We start from the raw sequence: 17,871 nt of genomic DNA, 5'->3' as shown, positions 1-17,871 counted from the left end.
GTCTAAAATTGTTAATGCATCTTTTGCATTGGGTAAGACTATTCCTGAAAAGGACATTGTGATGAAAATTCTCAGATCGCTACCAGCTAGATACTATTCTAAGAAACATGCCATTGTTGATAACCTTTAAACTCTTTCCAGAAACTCACTTGTTGGAAATATAAAATATTTGATCATGATCAGAACACATTCAGAACATCTGCTTTCAATCTTATGACCAATACAAGTGAATCTTCTAACTTGTTGATAAGCATGTATGTGCTACAATTTTTATACCCATATTTACACTAGCTAGGTCTCGTTTATTGGCTAATAATACTGTTTTAAGTCATTTACAGGAATTACAAGTATAATATGTTTACCTGGGGAATAATGGATAAATGAGGAGCTAAATGACGTTTGCGACAATATAGATCTAAGGAACCTAAGTCATTTGATGTCCATAGAGGTCAATGTACCGGAACTAAGAAATTATTTTCTTTACCATGCGTGTGAGCTGCACTAGTTGGCCAAGGAGGTGGACGTGACATCATTTCCACCACATTTTATTTCATATCAGAACAAGAAAAGAAAAGAAAGCCATTTCTTATCAAAGGTGATGTTCTTGTCTGTAGAAACAACTTAGGGCAGAAATACATTTCAAGTCTTCAATCAAGCAGTTGCGATTATTTTCTACTTCAACCGAGATGGAGTCTTTAGGGATTGATACGAATCTATGGGGTTTGATATGAACGGAAGCCGTTAACAGAGAAACTTTGAACATTCAAAGCTAGGTCGTGATATTGGTTTACTGTGGTTGAAATTGAAATTATGGGGTTCCTACATAGTCCGTAATTGGGTGCAATTTGAAGCTCTCAAGAAGAATTAAAAGCATAGGTGGCCTTCTACAACAACAATATCAACAAATTCCTGGGGATTTGGTGTCCAATCGAGTTCAGTCGATGAGAGAAGCGAAGAGATGAGGGTACTGTTGTATTCGGGTTCGATTTAGAAAAACAGATGGGTTTGATGTTTCGTAACAGCAAAACATGGAATTGAAGATTAAGACAGTACATCATCAACAGATATACGGGGTTTGTTATTGCTTGAAACTGGACATGAATGGAGGTGGTTGAGCATCTACAGGAAGTAATGGGATTGTGCTAGTCTTGGTGGTGTTCTGTGATTCAAATTAGAGTTGCTGCCATCGATTCGTAGCTGTGCACGAGAAGTTAAGCAACAAATTTTGGGGGATTTTGAAGGTAATTGAATTGCAGGCAATGGGTTTGAAGACTTCTACCACAGCAACGACAAGGGGTATTAAGTGATTCCGGTGGTTGAAAGTAAAGGTGTCCGAGATGGGTTCTCACTCAATCTTGGAGTTGATTCAAGTTCTCTAACCAATGGGTTAATTTCAGTTGAAGTTGGTGGTTGTACGCAAATATGCAGATCTGAATGGACACAAATATAAATGGATATGGAATACACGGACTTCGGTTCCCAACAAGGAGGTGCAGATAGTGGTACTTATGTGGGTGTTGCTTCTGAGAAGTGGGTTTGTGGTTGTAGGCAGTGGAGAAGGGATATGATGGTTACTGTTGATGGGGAGTTTTGGTTGGTGTTTACATTGACTGAATTGGGAGAAATTACAGGAAGAACGCTGTTTCTATCGAGTCAAATACAGGTACTTGACTTCAACTGTTGTAGGCATGAAAATAGGGTTGAATCCAGACTACAAATCAGAGAACAAGTCACGGCAGTGGTGTATAAAAGGGAAGATGAATGAACCAGGAAGGTACGATTGAATACTGCAATCTTAATTTCCTTTTGCTTTCTACTTTGTTTTCTCAGTTCTTTTTAGTTCTGTTGTGTGTTAGAGTTATTCATTCAATACGTTCTATGGCTTTCTACACAACTATGAGAAGCTAAACCCCTCTCTACAAAGACAAGAGGGGAAACTTAATGGGTTCAACGTTCTTAAGTTATCATTAATAAATCATTTTAATGCTTAACCCATTTCATATTTGTTTGATTGTTGTTTTGTGTTGAGTGTGTCTATAAACTTCTTAGATTTAGTGTGATTTCCGGATACATTGAATGCTATGAAATCCCCGTGACACTTCTCAATTGGGCTTTGTATTTAGAATTTAATATCAATCTTATGTAATGGTATTTTAGTTGCACTCAGAGTTATATTAATTGTATCTTCCGGGTAGAGCAGATTACTATCCGTCTCTATTCGAGTTATCAATTGATGATATAAGAACTTGAAGGCCATTAGGTGGAACCTTGTGTCTTGGTAGATTTACAACATTTATTCCTTTCTTTTACAATTATTTTCTGCTGCATTTTGTAACTCAATTACAAATCATTATTGCTTTGCTAGACAATTTTTTTTAGCACCAACAATCTCTGTGGTTCGAACACGAATATATTACACTTCTTTATCTTTGATACTCTGAAAAGAGTGATCAAATTTTGGCGCCGCGGTCCGGGGATTGTTTAGTGTTCCTTAGAATTAAGTGCTGCATCAGTTTATTTTTATTTTTGTTTTAGAGTTTGATGATTTCTGTTGCTTCTTAACAGGGAGTAAGATAGCTCTAAAGACTTTGCGACATTAGGAGATGTTACGGGTGCAGGGAATCAGTGTCGTTGCTTCAGTTGTGATTAGGCTGAAATATAGCCGAAATCACAACCATTTGGGTAACTTTGTATTTGTTTCTTGTTTCTTTTGTGTATGCAATATTCTAGGTCTGACCAATTCAATCGATTAGTTAGATTTCACCGTTTTGCTAATAGGGTATTAGAGAATCACCCTAGTCATCCAATGGCAGGTGAAGCTGAGAGATTAGCGGTTGAGGCTGAAGCTGCTAGAATAGCTGTTGAAGCCGCAGCCAATGCTGATGGACATGGAACCCTTAGGGATTATTTGCAGCCGGAAAGAACTTCTACACCTTCTTGTATAGTTCTTCCGGCTAATGCTGAAAATGTGTCGATTAAGTATGGGAAGATACAAGCACTGCCTAGGTTTCATGGATTGGACTCCGAGAGTCCATACATACATTTGAAAGAATTTGATGAGGTATGTACTACTATGTCTTTTGTTGCTGCGACTCAAGATGTTGTAAAACTGAAATTGTTTCCATTTTCTCTAAAGAAGAAAGCTAAGACTTTGCTGCATTCTTTGCGACCAAATACCATTAGGACATGGAATGAAATGACTAGAAAGTTTCTGAAAAGTTTTTTCCTATTCATAAAACCATCACTCTTCGCAAAAATATTATGAATTTTTCTCAAAATGAACATGAGTCTTTTTTCGAGTGTTGGGAGAGGTTTAAAGACTTACTTTCTAGCTGCCCTCGTCATGGTTATGAAATTTGGAGAGTTATTAACTTTTTTTATGAGGGTCTGAATTCTGGTATGCGTCAGTTTGTTGAAATAATGTGTAATGGGCAATTTCTGAATAAGTCACCTGATGATGCTTGGAGTTATTTCGATTCGCTAGCTGAAAATGCCCAAAATTGGGATACTTCAGGCACAGCGGATAGAAATAAGTCCAAACCCTTAGCTAGCTTTAGGCCTGGAATGTATGTGCTTAGTGAGGAAGATGATTTGAATGCTAAAATTGCTAGCTTGCATAGGAATGTTGATGCTATTCAGAAACCAAATGTAGTTAAGGTAGCTGACCCGGTTGAACATGCTTGTGGTATTTGCGAAAGTCTGGAACACTACACTAAGGATTGTCCTACAATCCCATCATTTCAAGAAGTGTTACATGACCAAGAAAATGCCATGAATACATACAAAAGACCTTTTAGCTCACCTTATTCGGAAACATATAATCCTAATTGGCGAAATCACCATAATTTCAGTTGGAGGAATGGTCCTACAATGAATGGTGTTAATGTTCCCCAAGGGTCTTCATCTAGTAACCCTTATGCGCCACCTCATAAGAATTCTCTTGAGGATACTTTACATACTTTTATGCAGGGTCAGACATAGATAAATCAGAATGTTATGAAGACTTTAGATGAGCTGAAAACTAGCATTGTTAAAATTGAATCACGTTTCAATGTTAGGGAGAAAGAGACATTGCCTTCCCAAACTCAACCTAACCCAAAAGGCCAATTTGAGGTTAAAAATTCTAACTTGGAGCAATCTAATGTTGTCACCACTCTTAGAAGTGGTAAGGTGATTGAGACTTCAATGAAGGTAAACGAACCTGAGAAGTCTCCAAAACCCAAGGGCAGTGACTGTCACAGTGATACTGAAAATGAAAATTCTGATGTTGATAAGAAAATGCATGCTCCGTTTCCTCATCGTTTGTTGTCTACTAAACCGTTGGCTGATAATAAAGACATTCTTGATGTTTTGCAGCAGGTGAAAGTTAACATTCCTCTCTTGAGTGTGATTAAGCAATTTCCAGCCTACGCCAAGTTCTTGAAGGATCTCTGCACGGTCAAGAGGAAGCATAATGTGCAGAAAAAAGCATTCCTCACGGAACAGGTAAGTGCTATTCTTTTCTTTTTTTTGAAACTGGAAATTGAATTGATTAATGAATAGAGTTTACATAGTTAGCCTACTCTTGAAGTTTATGAATAATTTCAATTGGAGGATTTAACAGCCAAACACCACTCATTCTTTGAGTTCTAGCTAATTTAGAAAGACATTCGGCTACTTTATTTTTTTCTTTTGGAACATAAGAGAATTTTCAAAAGACATTACTACAAAGTAAAATTTTTATGTATAAAATTAAATTATGTAATCTCCAATCGATATTCAGAGTATCGCCATTGACAGCATCCGCTACAAGCTTAACGTCCAGCTCAAAAACCACCTTTTCTAGATTCTTTTCTGATGCCCATTTCATTGCTTCCCATAAAGCTTTGCTATCAGCTTTCTCCGGACTTGATACTGCAGCTAAGTAGATGCATTTCGTGCCTTGGTGCGTACCTGCAAAATTACGACAGATCACTCCAATGCCTCCAAATTTATTAGACGCAAAATAAGAACCATCAGAATTAATTTTAAGATAATCTGTAGCAGGGACTGCTAGTGTTGATTAATTCTATTATGAGGTGCATGAAGCATGGGGTTAGTTACTGGCTTCTTTTCAAGAACTGCAAATTCCCTTCTGCAATTTTGAATAATAACTTCAGGAGTAATGTTGGCCCCTTTGAAAACTTTATCACACCTAGCAGTCCAGATGGACTAAGCAATAATTGCCAGCTTGCAAATTTCTGCTTCTTGAATCTGCATGTTTATAAGTTTGTCAAACCAATCACAAATCCAAGTTGCTAGTGTGTTCCCCTGTAATATATGAATTCCACTGACTGCAAACCACACTGCTTTAGATAAGGGACAATCTAGAATGATATGACTGGCAGATTCCAGGTCATGAGAGCAAAAAGGGCAGCCATAATCATCATCTTGAATGACCTCTATCAATTTTTCTTTAGTTGGCAATATATCCTTCACACATTTCCACAAAAATTGCTTTTTTCTTGACAAAATAGGTAATCTCCAAAGTTTTTAAAAGATTCTTTGCATCCTTATACCCACAGAAGTATCTCCATTTCTATCTTTTAGCATTTTGTTATAGGCTGACTTTATTGTGAAATTTCCACTTTTCTTAAGAGTCCTTACTAGCCTATCTTCATGGTAAATGTGAATGGAGATATTAAGGATTAAAGATGCAGTATGTGGTTCAAATAGAGCAAGGATTAAGCTTGTATTCCAACCTTCACTACTGGTAGAAAACAGTTGGTGCAGAAAAGTGTAATCTTGAGCATTAGTAAAACCTGACTTAGGAGTTGGTGGATTTTCCAGTTCTGGTATCCATCTATAATGCCATATCAATATTTTCTGACAATTTCCAACACTCCAACAGCTATACCTTTTGATGAAGTGAAATTCAGAGCTGATGCTTTTCCATGACCATATGGAATTGTCTGAATATGTGATGTTAAAGACTTGACCATCTTGAAAATATTTTGCTTGGAGAGAGGGAGCACAGATAGAAGTATTATCAGTACATAATCTCCATGCACACTTTGCAAGGATAGCTCTGTTGAATAAATGAAGATCCCTTAATCCTAGACCTCCTTCTTCTTTAAAATTGTTGACATTTCTCCAACTTATTAGATGTTTACCTTTGTTTGTCTTCTTGTTTCTCCAAAAAAATTGTTGGATAGAGTTGAACTGATTAATGGTTGTATCAGGTAACTTAAAACAGATCATATGGTGGACTGGGACCGCATTAGTCACATGTTTAATCATAACTGATCTTCTTGCTTCTGAAAAGTTAGAACCATTCCATCTTGAAAGCCTAGTTTCCATCTTGGATACCAGTGAGGAGAAAGGGGTCTTCTTTTTTCTTCTTACAAAAAATGGGAGACCAACGTATTTTTCTTCTTCAATATTCATTTGCCTGACTTGAAGAACACCACTTATTAGTTGACAAGAATGTGGGTTCATATTGTTACTGAAATATACAGCAGATTTGTGAAAATTGATAAGTTGTCTAGAGCAAACACTAAAATCATCAATCAACTGAAGTAGCTTGTTAGTCCGCACTTCATTAGCTTTACAAAAGAGTAAGCAATCATATGCAAATAACAAATGGTTGATCTTGGGAGCATTTCGTGAGATTTTCATACCTGTTAACATATTCATGTTTTCAAGATGATTCAATTGTCTAGAAAAAGCTTCCATTGCAAGGATAAAAAGGTAAGGAGATAAAGGATCTCCTTGCCTAATTCCTCTTGTACGTTTGAAAGCAGCAGAAGGTGAGCCATTAATCATGATTTCAACTTGAGTGGTGCTGATGCACTGCATTATAAGATGACAAAATTTATTGCAGAATCCAAATTTCCTGAGAACCTCCATTAGAAAAGTCCACTCAAGCCTGTCAAATGCCTTAGACATGTCCATCTTGAGAGCAAGATGGCATGTTCTCCCCCTTTTTCTTTTCATTGCTTTTACAAGTTCTTGTACTAAGCAGACATTTTCAGATATTAATCTACCAGGCACATAAGCAGACTGCATAGGAGATATGATGTTTACCATGTGTTTCTTGAGTCTTAATGCAATTATTTTAGATATGAGTTTATAAATTGTGTTGCAAAGGGCAATGGGCCTGAAATCCTCCGGCTTATGAGCTGTAGTAGTATTGGGAATCAAAGTAATTCTGGTGATATTGAGTTCTTCAAAAGAAAACCAGAACTAAACAAAGATTGCACTGTTTTACAAACATCCTCTTGAACAATTGGCCATTGAGATTGATAGAAACCGGGAGGAAAACCATCAGGTCTTGGAGAGGTCCATGGATCCATTAACTTTAAAATTTTCATCCATTAATTTTTGATCTGGAGAGGTCCATGGATCAAAAATATCTTGATTAGAAGGAATTGAAACTAAAGCATCATTGTCTTTCTCTGTGATACATGAAGGAATGTGCTGGAGAAAATTTTCACTATCTCCAGGATTTGAAGTAGTGCTCATTTTTTTGAAGTGAGCAACAAGTAAATCTTGAATGGTGCTTCTATATTGACACCATGATCCATCTGGGGATTGCAAGGAATCTATTATGTTCCTAACTCTTCTTTGATTAGCTCTGATGTGGAAGAATTTGGAGTTTTTGTCCATGTCATTGTAGAAATGGTCTTTATACTTCTGTCTGTTTGAAGAAGCTTGTATTTCATTCAAGGCATCAATCTGCTTTTCAATTTGAAGAACCTTCTCAGTATTAATACCTTGGAGATCTGTTGCTTGCAGTTGAGACAGTTGTTCTTGAAGGACAATAATATTATTCTGAATCTGACCAAACATATTTTTACTCCATTTAGATAAGATGTGTCTAGTGTTAGACAACTTTTCATTCATGAAAAAAGCTGCAGAACATGTATTGTTAGAAACCCAAGCATTTCTAATTTCATTAATACAAGAATCATTCTCTATCAAGTGCTCAAAAATTTTCCATGTTTTACCTGAAGAATTGTAGCTAGTGTACAAAGACAAGAGTATGGGAGCATGATCTGAACCCTTTATGGGAAGATGAGTTAATTTAAAATCAGGAAACAAAGAAACCAATCTCTATTCACTAAAGATCTATCTAATCTGGATTTAATTCTACCAGTACCATGACTATTGCTAGTCCAGGTATAAGTATTTCCACTGAAACCCAAATCATGGAGATCAGCTTCTTTAATATGTTCTAGAACTTCATCTTGAGTAGTATTAGTATTGGTGTTTCTTTCAGAAGTTTCCATAGTGATATTAAGGTCCACTATAAGGACCCAAGGTATTTTTACCACTTTACTAAAGTTTTTTATGTAATCCCATTGAGCTGGTTGATCCTCTTTGTAAGGAGTGCCATAAACACGGGAAATGAACCACTCACCTTTGGAAGGATCATTAGTGATCAAAGCATGGAACATATTTGAAGAGGAGTTAACTATTTCAAGGGAGAAACCATCTTTCCATAAAAGAACAATGCCACCAGCTTGACCAATAGAAGGAACAAAAGATATATTAGGCATATTAAGAAACTTAGTTAGATTTTGAATCCTATTATCATTGATCTTGGTTTCTGATAAAAAGATAATATCAGGGGAATGAATTTTGTTCACGTGAAACAGATGTTCTCTAGTTTCTTTACCTAGAAATCCTTGGCAGTTCCAGCTCAAAATTTTCATGTTGTAAGTGTTTAAAAAGCAACTAAACTTGATACTCAAGTAATTGTACGGAAGAGAAGTATGAAACAAAACAAATACGTAATGAGATTGATTTTGAAAACTAGACTGATAATGAAAAAAAACTATTAGCAATGAGAATTTGTATTGCCAATTTTTGAGTGGCCTCATTCATCTCATGAGAAGGCTCCTCTATTTCCTTAGCTCCATCCTCAATCAGGTCATGCTCCATTTAATATGCCCCTGCTGCAAGAGGATTTTTACCAGTATTATTTTCCATGTTGTTGCCTTCCATTAGAGCTAAGTCTTGTTCATCAGTTCTAGATCTTTTGTTTCCCCTATTATCCCCATCTTCATTAGCTTCTTCAATCTGCTGACGGCTAGCTTCAGCGATAAGTTGGATCAGGAGGTACAGATCTTCAATGATTTCTACTCCATAAGCTGAAGCCAGTTCATGAATATAGGCTATGTATTCCTCATTAGTGTACCTCCTTATTATGAGCTCATCAACTATTATTTCACATTCTTCGTCCTTGTGATCTATAGTGAAGCATTTGGGACAAAGAGAGTGAGGTTGCTTTTCCCAGTGAAAACAAATCCATGTTACACCAGATGCATTGTTCCACCATCCTCCTCTGTGAAAAGGTTTAGATAAGTCTATTTTGATTCTAGCATTGATAGTGCTACCATAGACTTGAGTAACATCTTTCGGATATGTCGAAACTTTTAATCCTAGTTCTTCAATGGCTTCATCCACAATTTCCTTGGAATGATGCTCGAGTAAGAGGTTTTTGAATTGCACATCCCATTCTTGATGAGAGAAAACATAACTTTCGACTGGAATAGTCGCATCATATTTTAGCAGATTCAAGTGACATTTCTTCGCTTTCCAAGGGCTTTTTTTGAGAATAGTATTCATAACCTCTACAGTGTGGAACTTGAAGAGGTATATGTTCCTGCCAATAGCTCTTACTTCTTTTGTTCTGTACTTGTTCCAAAATTTTTGAACTTCTTTCCTTATAACATCAGGATCAAAGATATATTTTGAAAAAAGCTTTCCAATAAGAGTAGTGATATGATCCTCAGCTACCTTGACAAAAGATGATTTAGTACCTACTGCTCTATGCATCTGTCTAGCACATATGTCTCTTATATGAATGTTTTTCATTTTTCCAGTGATAGAGGTGATTTGATTGTTTGAAGACGACGTCATTTGAGCTTCAAAAATGTTGATGTTTGAAGGAATTGATATGAAAGGGGTTAGGTAGAAGGTATTTTCTAGGGTTGAAGCAAATCTGATATATATGATGAAATTATAACTAAAATAGGTATAATTAGTTATACCAGAATTATTCTCTCCTTTAAGATTGTTAATGAGGATAATTTTACTGAGGTATGAGTATATCTTATAAACAGAAAGTTGACTATCTTCTGAGTAGATTGCGGTTGAGTTATATATCTCCTTCCATTACGGAGAGAAATAGGGGCAAAGTTGAACTTTTTGAAATTCAAAATTTCCAGATGCAGAATATGAGTTGATCCTACCGATTTGAAAAAATTAAGATCGCTAGCGACATTTGAATCATAAACATGATAAAGAAAATAATACTGATTCATACTGGTAAAAACCTCTTCAACATTTGAGGCTTGAAATACTGCTGGATAAGTTGATGAAAAGTTGATTATTGATTGTAACAATAGAGTTACAAGGAGGAGACCTTTACAGAGTGAGGTCCAAAATTGAATGCTTCTCATGATTTGATGAACATAAAGGCCAAAAAATTAGCAAACAATCAACATGTTAAACGAACAGAAAGGAATAGGCAATAAACTTGAAGAAGAATCAAAGAAACAAAAACAGAATGGAAACAACTAGATTTAAAAAACTAAAACAATCAAAGAAAGTTATCTCTTTATCTACAATCTACCCATCCCCTTCATAGCACGAAAATATTTTTGCCCCGGGTAAGTGCTATTCTTAAACACAACACTCCTCCCAAATATAAAGATCCGGGATGCCCTACTATTTCTTGTATAATAGGGGATTTCATGATCAAACAAGCACTTCTGGATTTGGGAACTAGTGTAAACCTCATACCTTTCTCGGTTTATGAACAGTTGGGCTTAGGTGAATTAAAACCCACCACAGTCACTCTACAACTTGCTGACAGATCAGTTAAAGTACCGAGAGGGATAGTTGAGAATGTGTTAATTCAAATCGATAAATTTTACTATCCGGTGGATTTTATAGTTTTGGATACTCAACCTGTAGCTAATGCTAGTAAAGAAATACCTGTCATTTTAGGTCGTCCTTTTCTTGCAACTGCAAATGCCTTGATTAATTGTCGAACTGGAATAATGAATATTTCATTTGGAAATATGACTGTTGAGTTGAACATATTTGATGCATGTAAAGATCCAGGTGGTAGAGATGATATTCATGAAGTTAATATGATTAAGACACATGTGCAGGAAAAAGCATCTCATCTAGAAGCTAAGGTTCCTTTAGAATGTTGTTTTCCTAATCTATGGGGTTTCGATGAGGATGGATACATTGAAGAAGTTAATTCTTTGCTGAATTCATCCTTGTTACTAGACACGGATAAGTTTCAGTCTAGATTTGAGTCGCTTCAAATCAGTGAGACTGAGCCATTGTCTCCATCCGTAAAATTCCAAAGCCTAACCTTAATCCTCTTCCTAGTGAACTGAATTATGACGTTTTAGGTCAAAATGAAGATGTTCAAGTTTTCATACCATCTGAACTTAATGAGAAACATAAAACAATGCATTCACATGTTGTTAAGAAGCATATACGTGCCGCAGAATGGAGTATTGCAGATATGAAAGGAATTGATCCTAGTATTTGTGCACATAGGAAGTCATAGCTCAATGAGCTTCGTCGGATCAGAAATGAGGGTGATACGAACTGTAAATGTAAAATGAAAATGTTTCTTTATAAGCATGCTATTAGGGAAATAGTTGAATCAGTTCTTTGCTACAATTCTAATTTGCATTTGTTTTCTGATAAGCTCAAGTCACGATGGAAAGACCCTTTTAATGTTAAAAATGAATTTCGTGATGGTACTGTTGACATTCAAAATCCTAATGACAACAACATCTTCAAGGTTAATGTGCAGCTTTTGAAGCCATTTTTGGAACTTGTGAATCCAGAAGTCGATACCACGACTCTAGAGGATCCTTCTTATGGTTGATTGGCTGTGTTTTGCAGATGTCTGGATGGAGACATAAAATTCAGTGCTTTAGAGAGACAACCCTCTTCTGACGTGTTTGTGGGTATCATAGCTGGAAGCCCTCACAAGAAAAAACTCGTCCTCTTGTGCGAGCTTGAGGTTTAAAGTCTTGTTGCATGAGCTAAATGCAATCGAACTGACCTGCGACAGTGGTAAAATAATATAGTTTTATTTTAATTTCTTTCTTATCTTTATCATGAATGATATGTTTGTGCATGAATGATTACCTGCCACATTGGGGACAATGTAGAAATTAGGTTGGGGTGGGGTAAATTAAATCCATGTTTTTCTGATTATCAGGTCTACATTTTCAGGTTTCATTGTTTGCTTGTACATTTTAATGCTTACAAAAAAAAAGTGAAAATTTTATATGATAAGATCATCTGTTTAGCGGATTCGTTTAGCTGTTTAGCGGACGCCTTTAATCTAGATGTTTAGCGGATTTGTCTTGCTTAGCAGACATTGCTCAATCATTGTTTAGTGGTTCCGTCTAGATGATTAGCAGACGTCTCTCCATATCCAGCTGTGTAGCAGATATAGTTTTCTTGTTTTTCTTGGGACTAGCAAAATGTAAGTGTGGGGGAGTTTGATAAGCACGTATGTGCTACAATTTTTACACCCATATTTACACTAGTTAGGTTTCGTTTATTGGCTAATAATACTGTTTTAATTCATTTACATGAATTACAAGTATAGTCTGTTTACCTAGGGAATAATGGCTAAATGAGGAGCTAAATGACGTTTGCGACAATATAGCTCTAAGAGCAACTGCAGTGGACGAGTAAATCCAAATATTTGGTCCAGTGGGCTGGCGCAGTGGGATGGACTATCGATCAAAATTTGATCAAAGAGTAAAAACCATACCAAATTTGGTCGGCGACCAAGACCAAACCAAAATATAGTCAGGCGTTTATATAATCTCCGCCTACACCACGGACGTTGATATAGTCTACGCCACTCATCAGGCACTCGTATAGTTAACGCCCAACGAACAGGCGTTGGTAAAATGTACGCCTGGATGGGGCGTTGGTTAAATGTATGCCCCGTCGGGCGTACGTAAAGTTAACGCGGGCAACAGGTGTTTATATAGTCAACGCCTAAAGTTTTAAAACTTTAGGAAATTTGCTTGGGGCGTTGTCTTTATCAACGCCCCATTTTTCTTTTTTTTTTCTTTTTTTTATTTTTGAACCCGGGCGAACGTATAATCTCCGTCCTACACACCAGGCGTTGCTATAGTTCACGCCCCATACCAGGCGTTATCTTTATCAACGCCCATACCAGGCGTTATCTTTATCAACGCCCCATGCCAGGCGTAATCTTTATCTACGCTGGACGATGAAGCGGACTTTATATCAACGCGCGACCAAATTTACTCGTCACCCGCTACGCCACAAGACGGACTAAACCCAAATTTGGTCTTTTTTTTTAGTCTTTGGTCTTTAGTTATACTCGCACCACTGTGGACGCTCTAAGAGCGACTGCAATGGTACGACTAAACTCAAAGATCAAAGACTAAAAAAAAAGACTAAATATGAGTTTAATTTGTATTGTGACGTTATGAGGAGAAGACCAAATTTGGTCGCGCGTAAAACAGTTTTACGCATGAAGACGGGCGGAAGTATTAGTTACGTTTCATTTCTGGGCGGAATTATAAATTACGTTTCAAACGGGCGTAAATATAAATCACGTTTGTTATCAAGCGTAAATAAAAATTACGTTTGGTAAGGGGCGGAATCTTAAATTCCGCCCGTTGATCAGACGGATTCCAAATGACCGCTCGAAGAAACGTAAATATAAATTCCGTCCGAGTTAAACACGGTCACACAGCACGTGTGAGATCAGACGGGCGGAATTTTTGTGTCCGCGTGATGAGTTGTACGGACGGACTTCTTCTGTCCGCGTGATGAATTTGTCAGGCGTAAAAAATTATTACGCCTGAGACGGGCGTAACCAAAATTTCCGTTTCATTAGGGTTTAGGGTTATGGCGTACTCTCCTGTCCGTCCGATCAAATCGGGCGTAATCTTAATGAACCGCACCTTCCACCAATACTGCCTCTCCTTCCCAACCACAACCCATCTCTTCTACACGAGGCTTCTTCTTCTCAGTTCATTTTCTTCCACAGTTCATATTCTTACACAGTTCATATTCTTGTTTGCTTCACGGCTCCTCTTCAGTTCATATTCTTCTTCTCCATTCCCATCTACCAACCGTACAGATACCCTAAAAACTCCACAAAAACCCTAAAAACTCCATTATAAGGTATGTATTTTCTACTTTCTTTATTCAATTTGTGTAATAATAATATCATGTATTGTATTTTTTGTTCGAATTTATTTCAATTTGTGTAATAATATGCGCAGGTAATGTATTTTTTGTTCGAATTTATTTAGGGTTTTTACGTTGAAAATTGAATCATACTTTATTACTAATTGGATATTCATATTGGGTTAATCAAATCTTATTAAAATTGGGTTAATCGTAATTTAATTTAATTTTTTTTTTATTTAATAGTTATAAATATTAATAATTGGATAATTATTTTTTGTTAATTTAGTTACGTGATTTAATTTAATATATTTTTTTGTTAATTTAATTTCGTAATTTAATTTATTTTTTTGTTAATTATAAATAGTTATAAATATAGTTAATTGGATAATTATTTTTTGTTAATTTAGTTACGTGATTTAATTTAATTTATCTTTTTGTTAATTTAGTTTCGTATTTTAATTGAATTTTTTGTTAATTATAAATATTTATAAATATAGTTAATTGGATAATTATTTTTTTGGTTAAATTTATGTTTATGGAATTTTATGATGTTGAAATTTTGTTCGGTTAAATTTATGTCTATTATGGTTCGTGGATTGGTCTTTTAATTATGAAATTGTATTTAACATGTTTGTGCGTAGAATGAACAAGTTTATATCGAGGTTTAGTGGTCGCCAAAAGACCAACAAGAGACAAAAATCTACCGAAGCTGATTACAACTTAATCTCTACCGGTCAAATTGAGGAGGTCGACGTCCCCGGGTTAGGGAGGTTTCCTATAGTGGAAGATGATAAGCCGCACGCTACTGAAGACATTACATTTTCAGACGCACCAACATTTAAGTTTAAACATCGTGGATGTCTGGCATCGGTAATTCATTATTATAAATTTATTTCAATACATTGTCCTAGAGTTAAATATTTGATTGAAAAAGCGGGGTGGGAAAAATTGTTGAACATAGAGTGTAACGTTACCCAATATGCCGTTGTTGATTATATTGTTGAGAGGTTTTGGGATACAACCAACACGTTCCATTTTCCATTTGGTGAGATGGGGTTCACGCCATTAGATTGGGTCATGTTAACTGGACTGAGTATCGGTGATGGTTATGTAGTTCCGTATGATTCGAGCCTATACCAATTTGACTATGTCCGTGAGAAGATTTTTCCGGATATCACACAGGGAACAAGAGGCGCGTCGTGGATATCAAACTCAATTACAATTACATATTTAAGCTCATACTTCAAAGAAGATAAGTTGGTGGCGGCTAATGAAGATTCTCTCCTCGCCCATAGAATAGCAATTGCCTTTTTTATGTATGTTTTGGGTCAATTTTTCTTTCCTAATGCAAAGAACTATATTGATGCTGGATGGTTAGCTGCTTTCGAAGAAATTGATAAAATACAAGACCTTGACTGGGGCGGTAGTGCCTTTTCGAGATTGTATGCAGGTCTCCGACAAGCTTGTAGGAAACAACAGAAGGCACTAAGCGGGCCCTTCCAAATATTAGAGGTATTTTGGTAATCGATTTTATTTTAATTTTCAACGTAAAGTATATTTTCATTTAAGTTTATTTCCTTGGATATATTAATTTGATTCATTAATTTTATGGACTAGTTTTGGGGGTATGAATACCTAGGCATATGTCGACCAGACATCTCAATGAACGGTAATGAACAAAAATGGCCTGTAATTTCCAAATGGAATGGAAGGAGGTGTCAGAATGATATTATTCGTTGTAGGATTTTACTGAATCAGCTGACGATTGACCAAGTGACATGGCACCCATGGGAATCATACACCGACGTCCTCAGTTCTGAGATGGGAAAGTCTGCTAGGAAGCTGTCGGACTCGAGATGGATATTTTCTTGGAATGGCGTTGTGAGTTAGACATGATTTTTTATATTATATCATTAATATTAATCGTCAATAACATAGTTTTTTATTTTTCGTTATTTATCTAATTAATAACGTACTCACTACAATTATATTCCTTTTTTGGTTATACAGCATAATGTTTATTTAGGAGAAAGATGTTGGAGGCAAAACCATCCCTCGTTTGCTGTTCCCATGAGACTACATGTAATTATTGGGCATTTGGGTGATGACCAAGCAAAACTCCTGCTAGCGGACGGTTTTGTTGATGCAACCGAGGTGGTGCAAGTTGTGCAGTATGAAGTATATTTAGAGTATTGGAAAAAGGTTACTAATTTCAGAAAATATGTGACACATCCTGATTGGGAGGTCCAAACATTTGGGTACAGCGGTGACTTCTATTCTACCGAACTTGGAAAACCAGATGAACATGTTCTTATTCCACCGCAACAACAATTATCGCCCGTAAGTGTTCGTTCAACTTTACATTGCTTATTTTAAAAAAAAAAAAAAAATCTCATCTATCTCATTTTTTCATGACAGGGCGATAGTTATGCATTATTCCAAGAATATGCTGATTTTACTAAACAATTTCGAGATTTTACATTACGAGAAACGAAAGATAGGATGGAGTGTCTATTAGCGAAAGATGAACTTATAGGAAACCAGAATAATAAGATCACGGAATTGGAGTATCAACTGTCTCTTTTCCGAACGCCACACACCATCCAACCTTCCATTGGATTCGGCGCCTTTTCCCCCACATTGCCCCCACAAGTGTGGAGTTCTATGAGTCAAGGATCATCTTCAACGTCCTCGGTCAGGCCCATTCCGAGAACGGCTTTTATCCCACCGCGATCGGCAACTCCGGATACGGGAAATGTTTAGCCGGTGATGACTATTTATATGGTTTAGCTTTGAATTTATTATGTTATTTATCTTTGTTATGTGTAGTCATACTAGACATTTATTATGTTATTTATCTTTGTTATGTGTAGTCCGTGAGTAGTCATTTCAATAGGCAATCAAATTTCAGCGAGTAGTCATTTCAATAGGCAATCAAATTTCAGCGAGTAGTCATTTCAATAGGCAATCAAATTTCAGCGAGTAGTCAGTTCAATAATTTATCAAATTTCACCGACTAGTCATTTCAATACGACAAACACCTCACTGACAAACAGTTTACAAAATTTGTCAAATACTTTATGTTATTTTATTTATTAAAGTAAGATGTTACAAAATGGAAGCATGTGATCTCCGTCACTCACTCTATAAATACCAACACACCTCTTTTTACAATCACACACTTATTCTGATTCGCATAGAATATGGAAGCATATGAGAATACCGCTCACTATTGTTCTTCTGTTTCATCTTCTTCTTCTTCTTCTAATAGTAGTTTTTATTCCTCGGATGATGATTCAATAGCAATTATGCAAAATAACATGGCCGTTAGTATGGGAGTTCTTGTTACCAATTCTAAATGGCCTCAAACTCGTATCAAAATACCAAGAGATCGTGAGACTGGTGCTGAACTTCTGTGGAACGACTATTTTTCTCCGTATCCAAACCAACCACCTAATGTTTTTCGCAGAAGATTCAGGATGCGTCGACAATTGTTTAACAGAATAGTGGAAGGTGTTACAGCCGAAGACAGATATTTTGTGCAAAGGCCCGATGCGTGTGGAGTTTTAGGATTAAACCCTCATCAAAAAGTAACTGCAGCGGTGCGAATGTTAGCTTATGGATGTGCGGCAGATGCAATAGACGAGTACTTACGCATAGGCGAAACCACGGTGTTGG

The 17,871-nt window shown here is 36.4% G+C and overlaps 1 protein-coding gene across 5 annotated transcripts; it reads left to right on the top strand.

Moving 5' to 3' along the window:
- Positions 1–588: 588 nt before the first annotated feature.
- LOC113289835 lies at positions 589–12,296 on the top strand. 5 transcript variants are annotated; one of them, XM_026539224.1, is made up of 5 exons: positions 589–1,774; positions 2,566–3,061; positions 4,357–4,485; positions 11,702–11,797; positions 11,902–12,296. In XM_026539224.1, exons 2-5 carry the CDS (start codon positions 2,717–2,719, stop codon positions 11,953–11,955), a joined length of 624 nt encoding a protein of 207 aa, XP_026395009.1. In that variant the 5' UTR covers positions 589–1,774; positions 2,566–2,716; the 3' UTR covers positions 11,956–12,296. The 5 variants fall into 5 exon arrangements, with proteins under 5 accessions (XP_026395009.1, XP_026395008.1, XP_026395010.1 ...); XM_026539223.1 differs by lacking the exon at positions 11,902–12,296 and having other exon boundaries at positions 2,566–2,682; positions 2,814–3,061; positions 11,702–11,894; XM_026539225.1 differs by lacking the exon at positions 11,702–11,797.
- Positions 12,297–17,871: the final 5,575 nt, after the last annotated feature.

This window comes from Papaver somniferum, chromosome 6, assembly GCF_003573695.1.
Source record: "Papaver somniferum cultivar HN1 chromosome 6, ASM357369v1, whole genome shotgun sequence".
Taxonomy (NCBI): Eukaryota; Viridiplantae; Streptophyta; class Magnoliopsida; order Ranunculales; family Papaveraceae; genus Papaver; species Papaver somniferum.
Note: the sequence above shows the minus strand (reverse complement) of the source record. Positions and strands in the feature narration are given on the sequence as shown.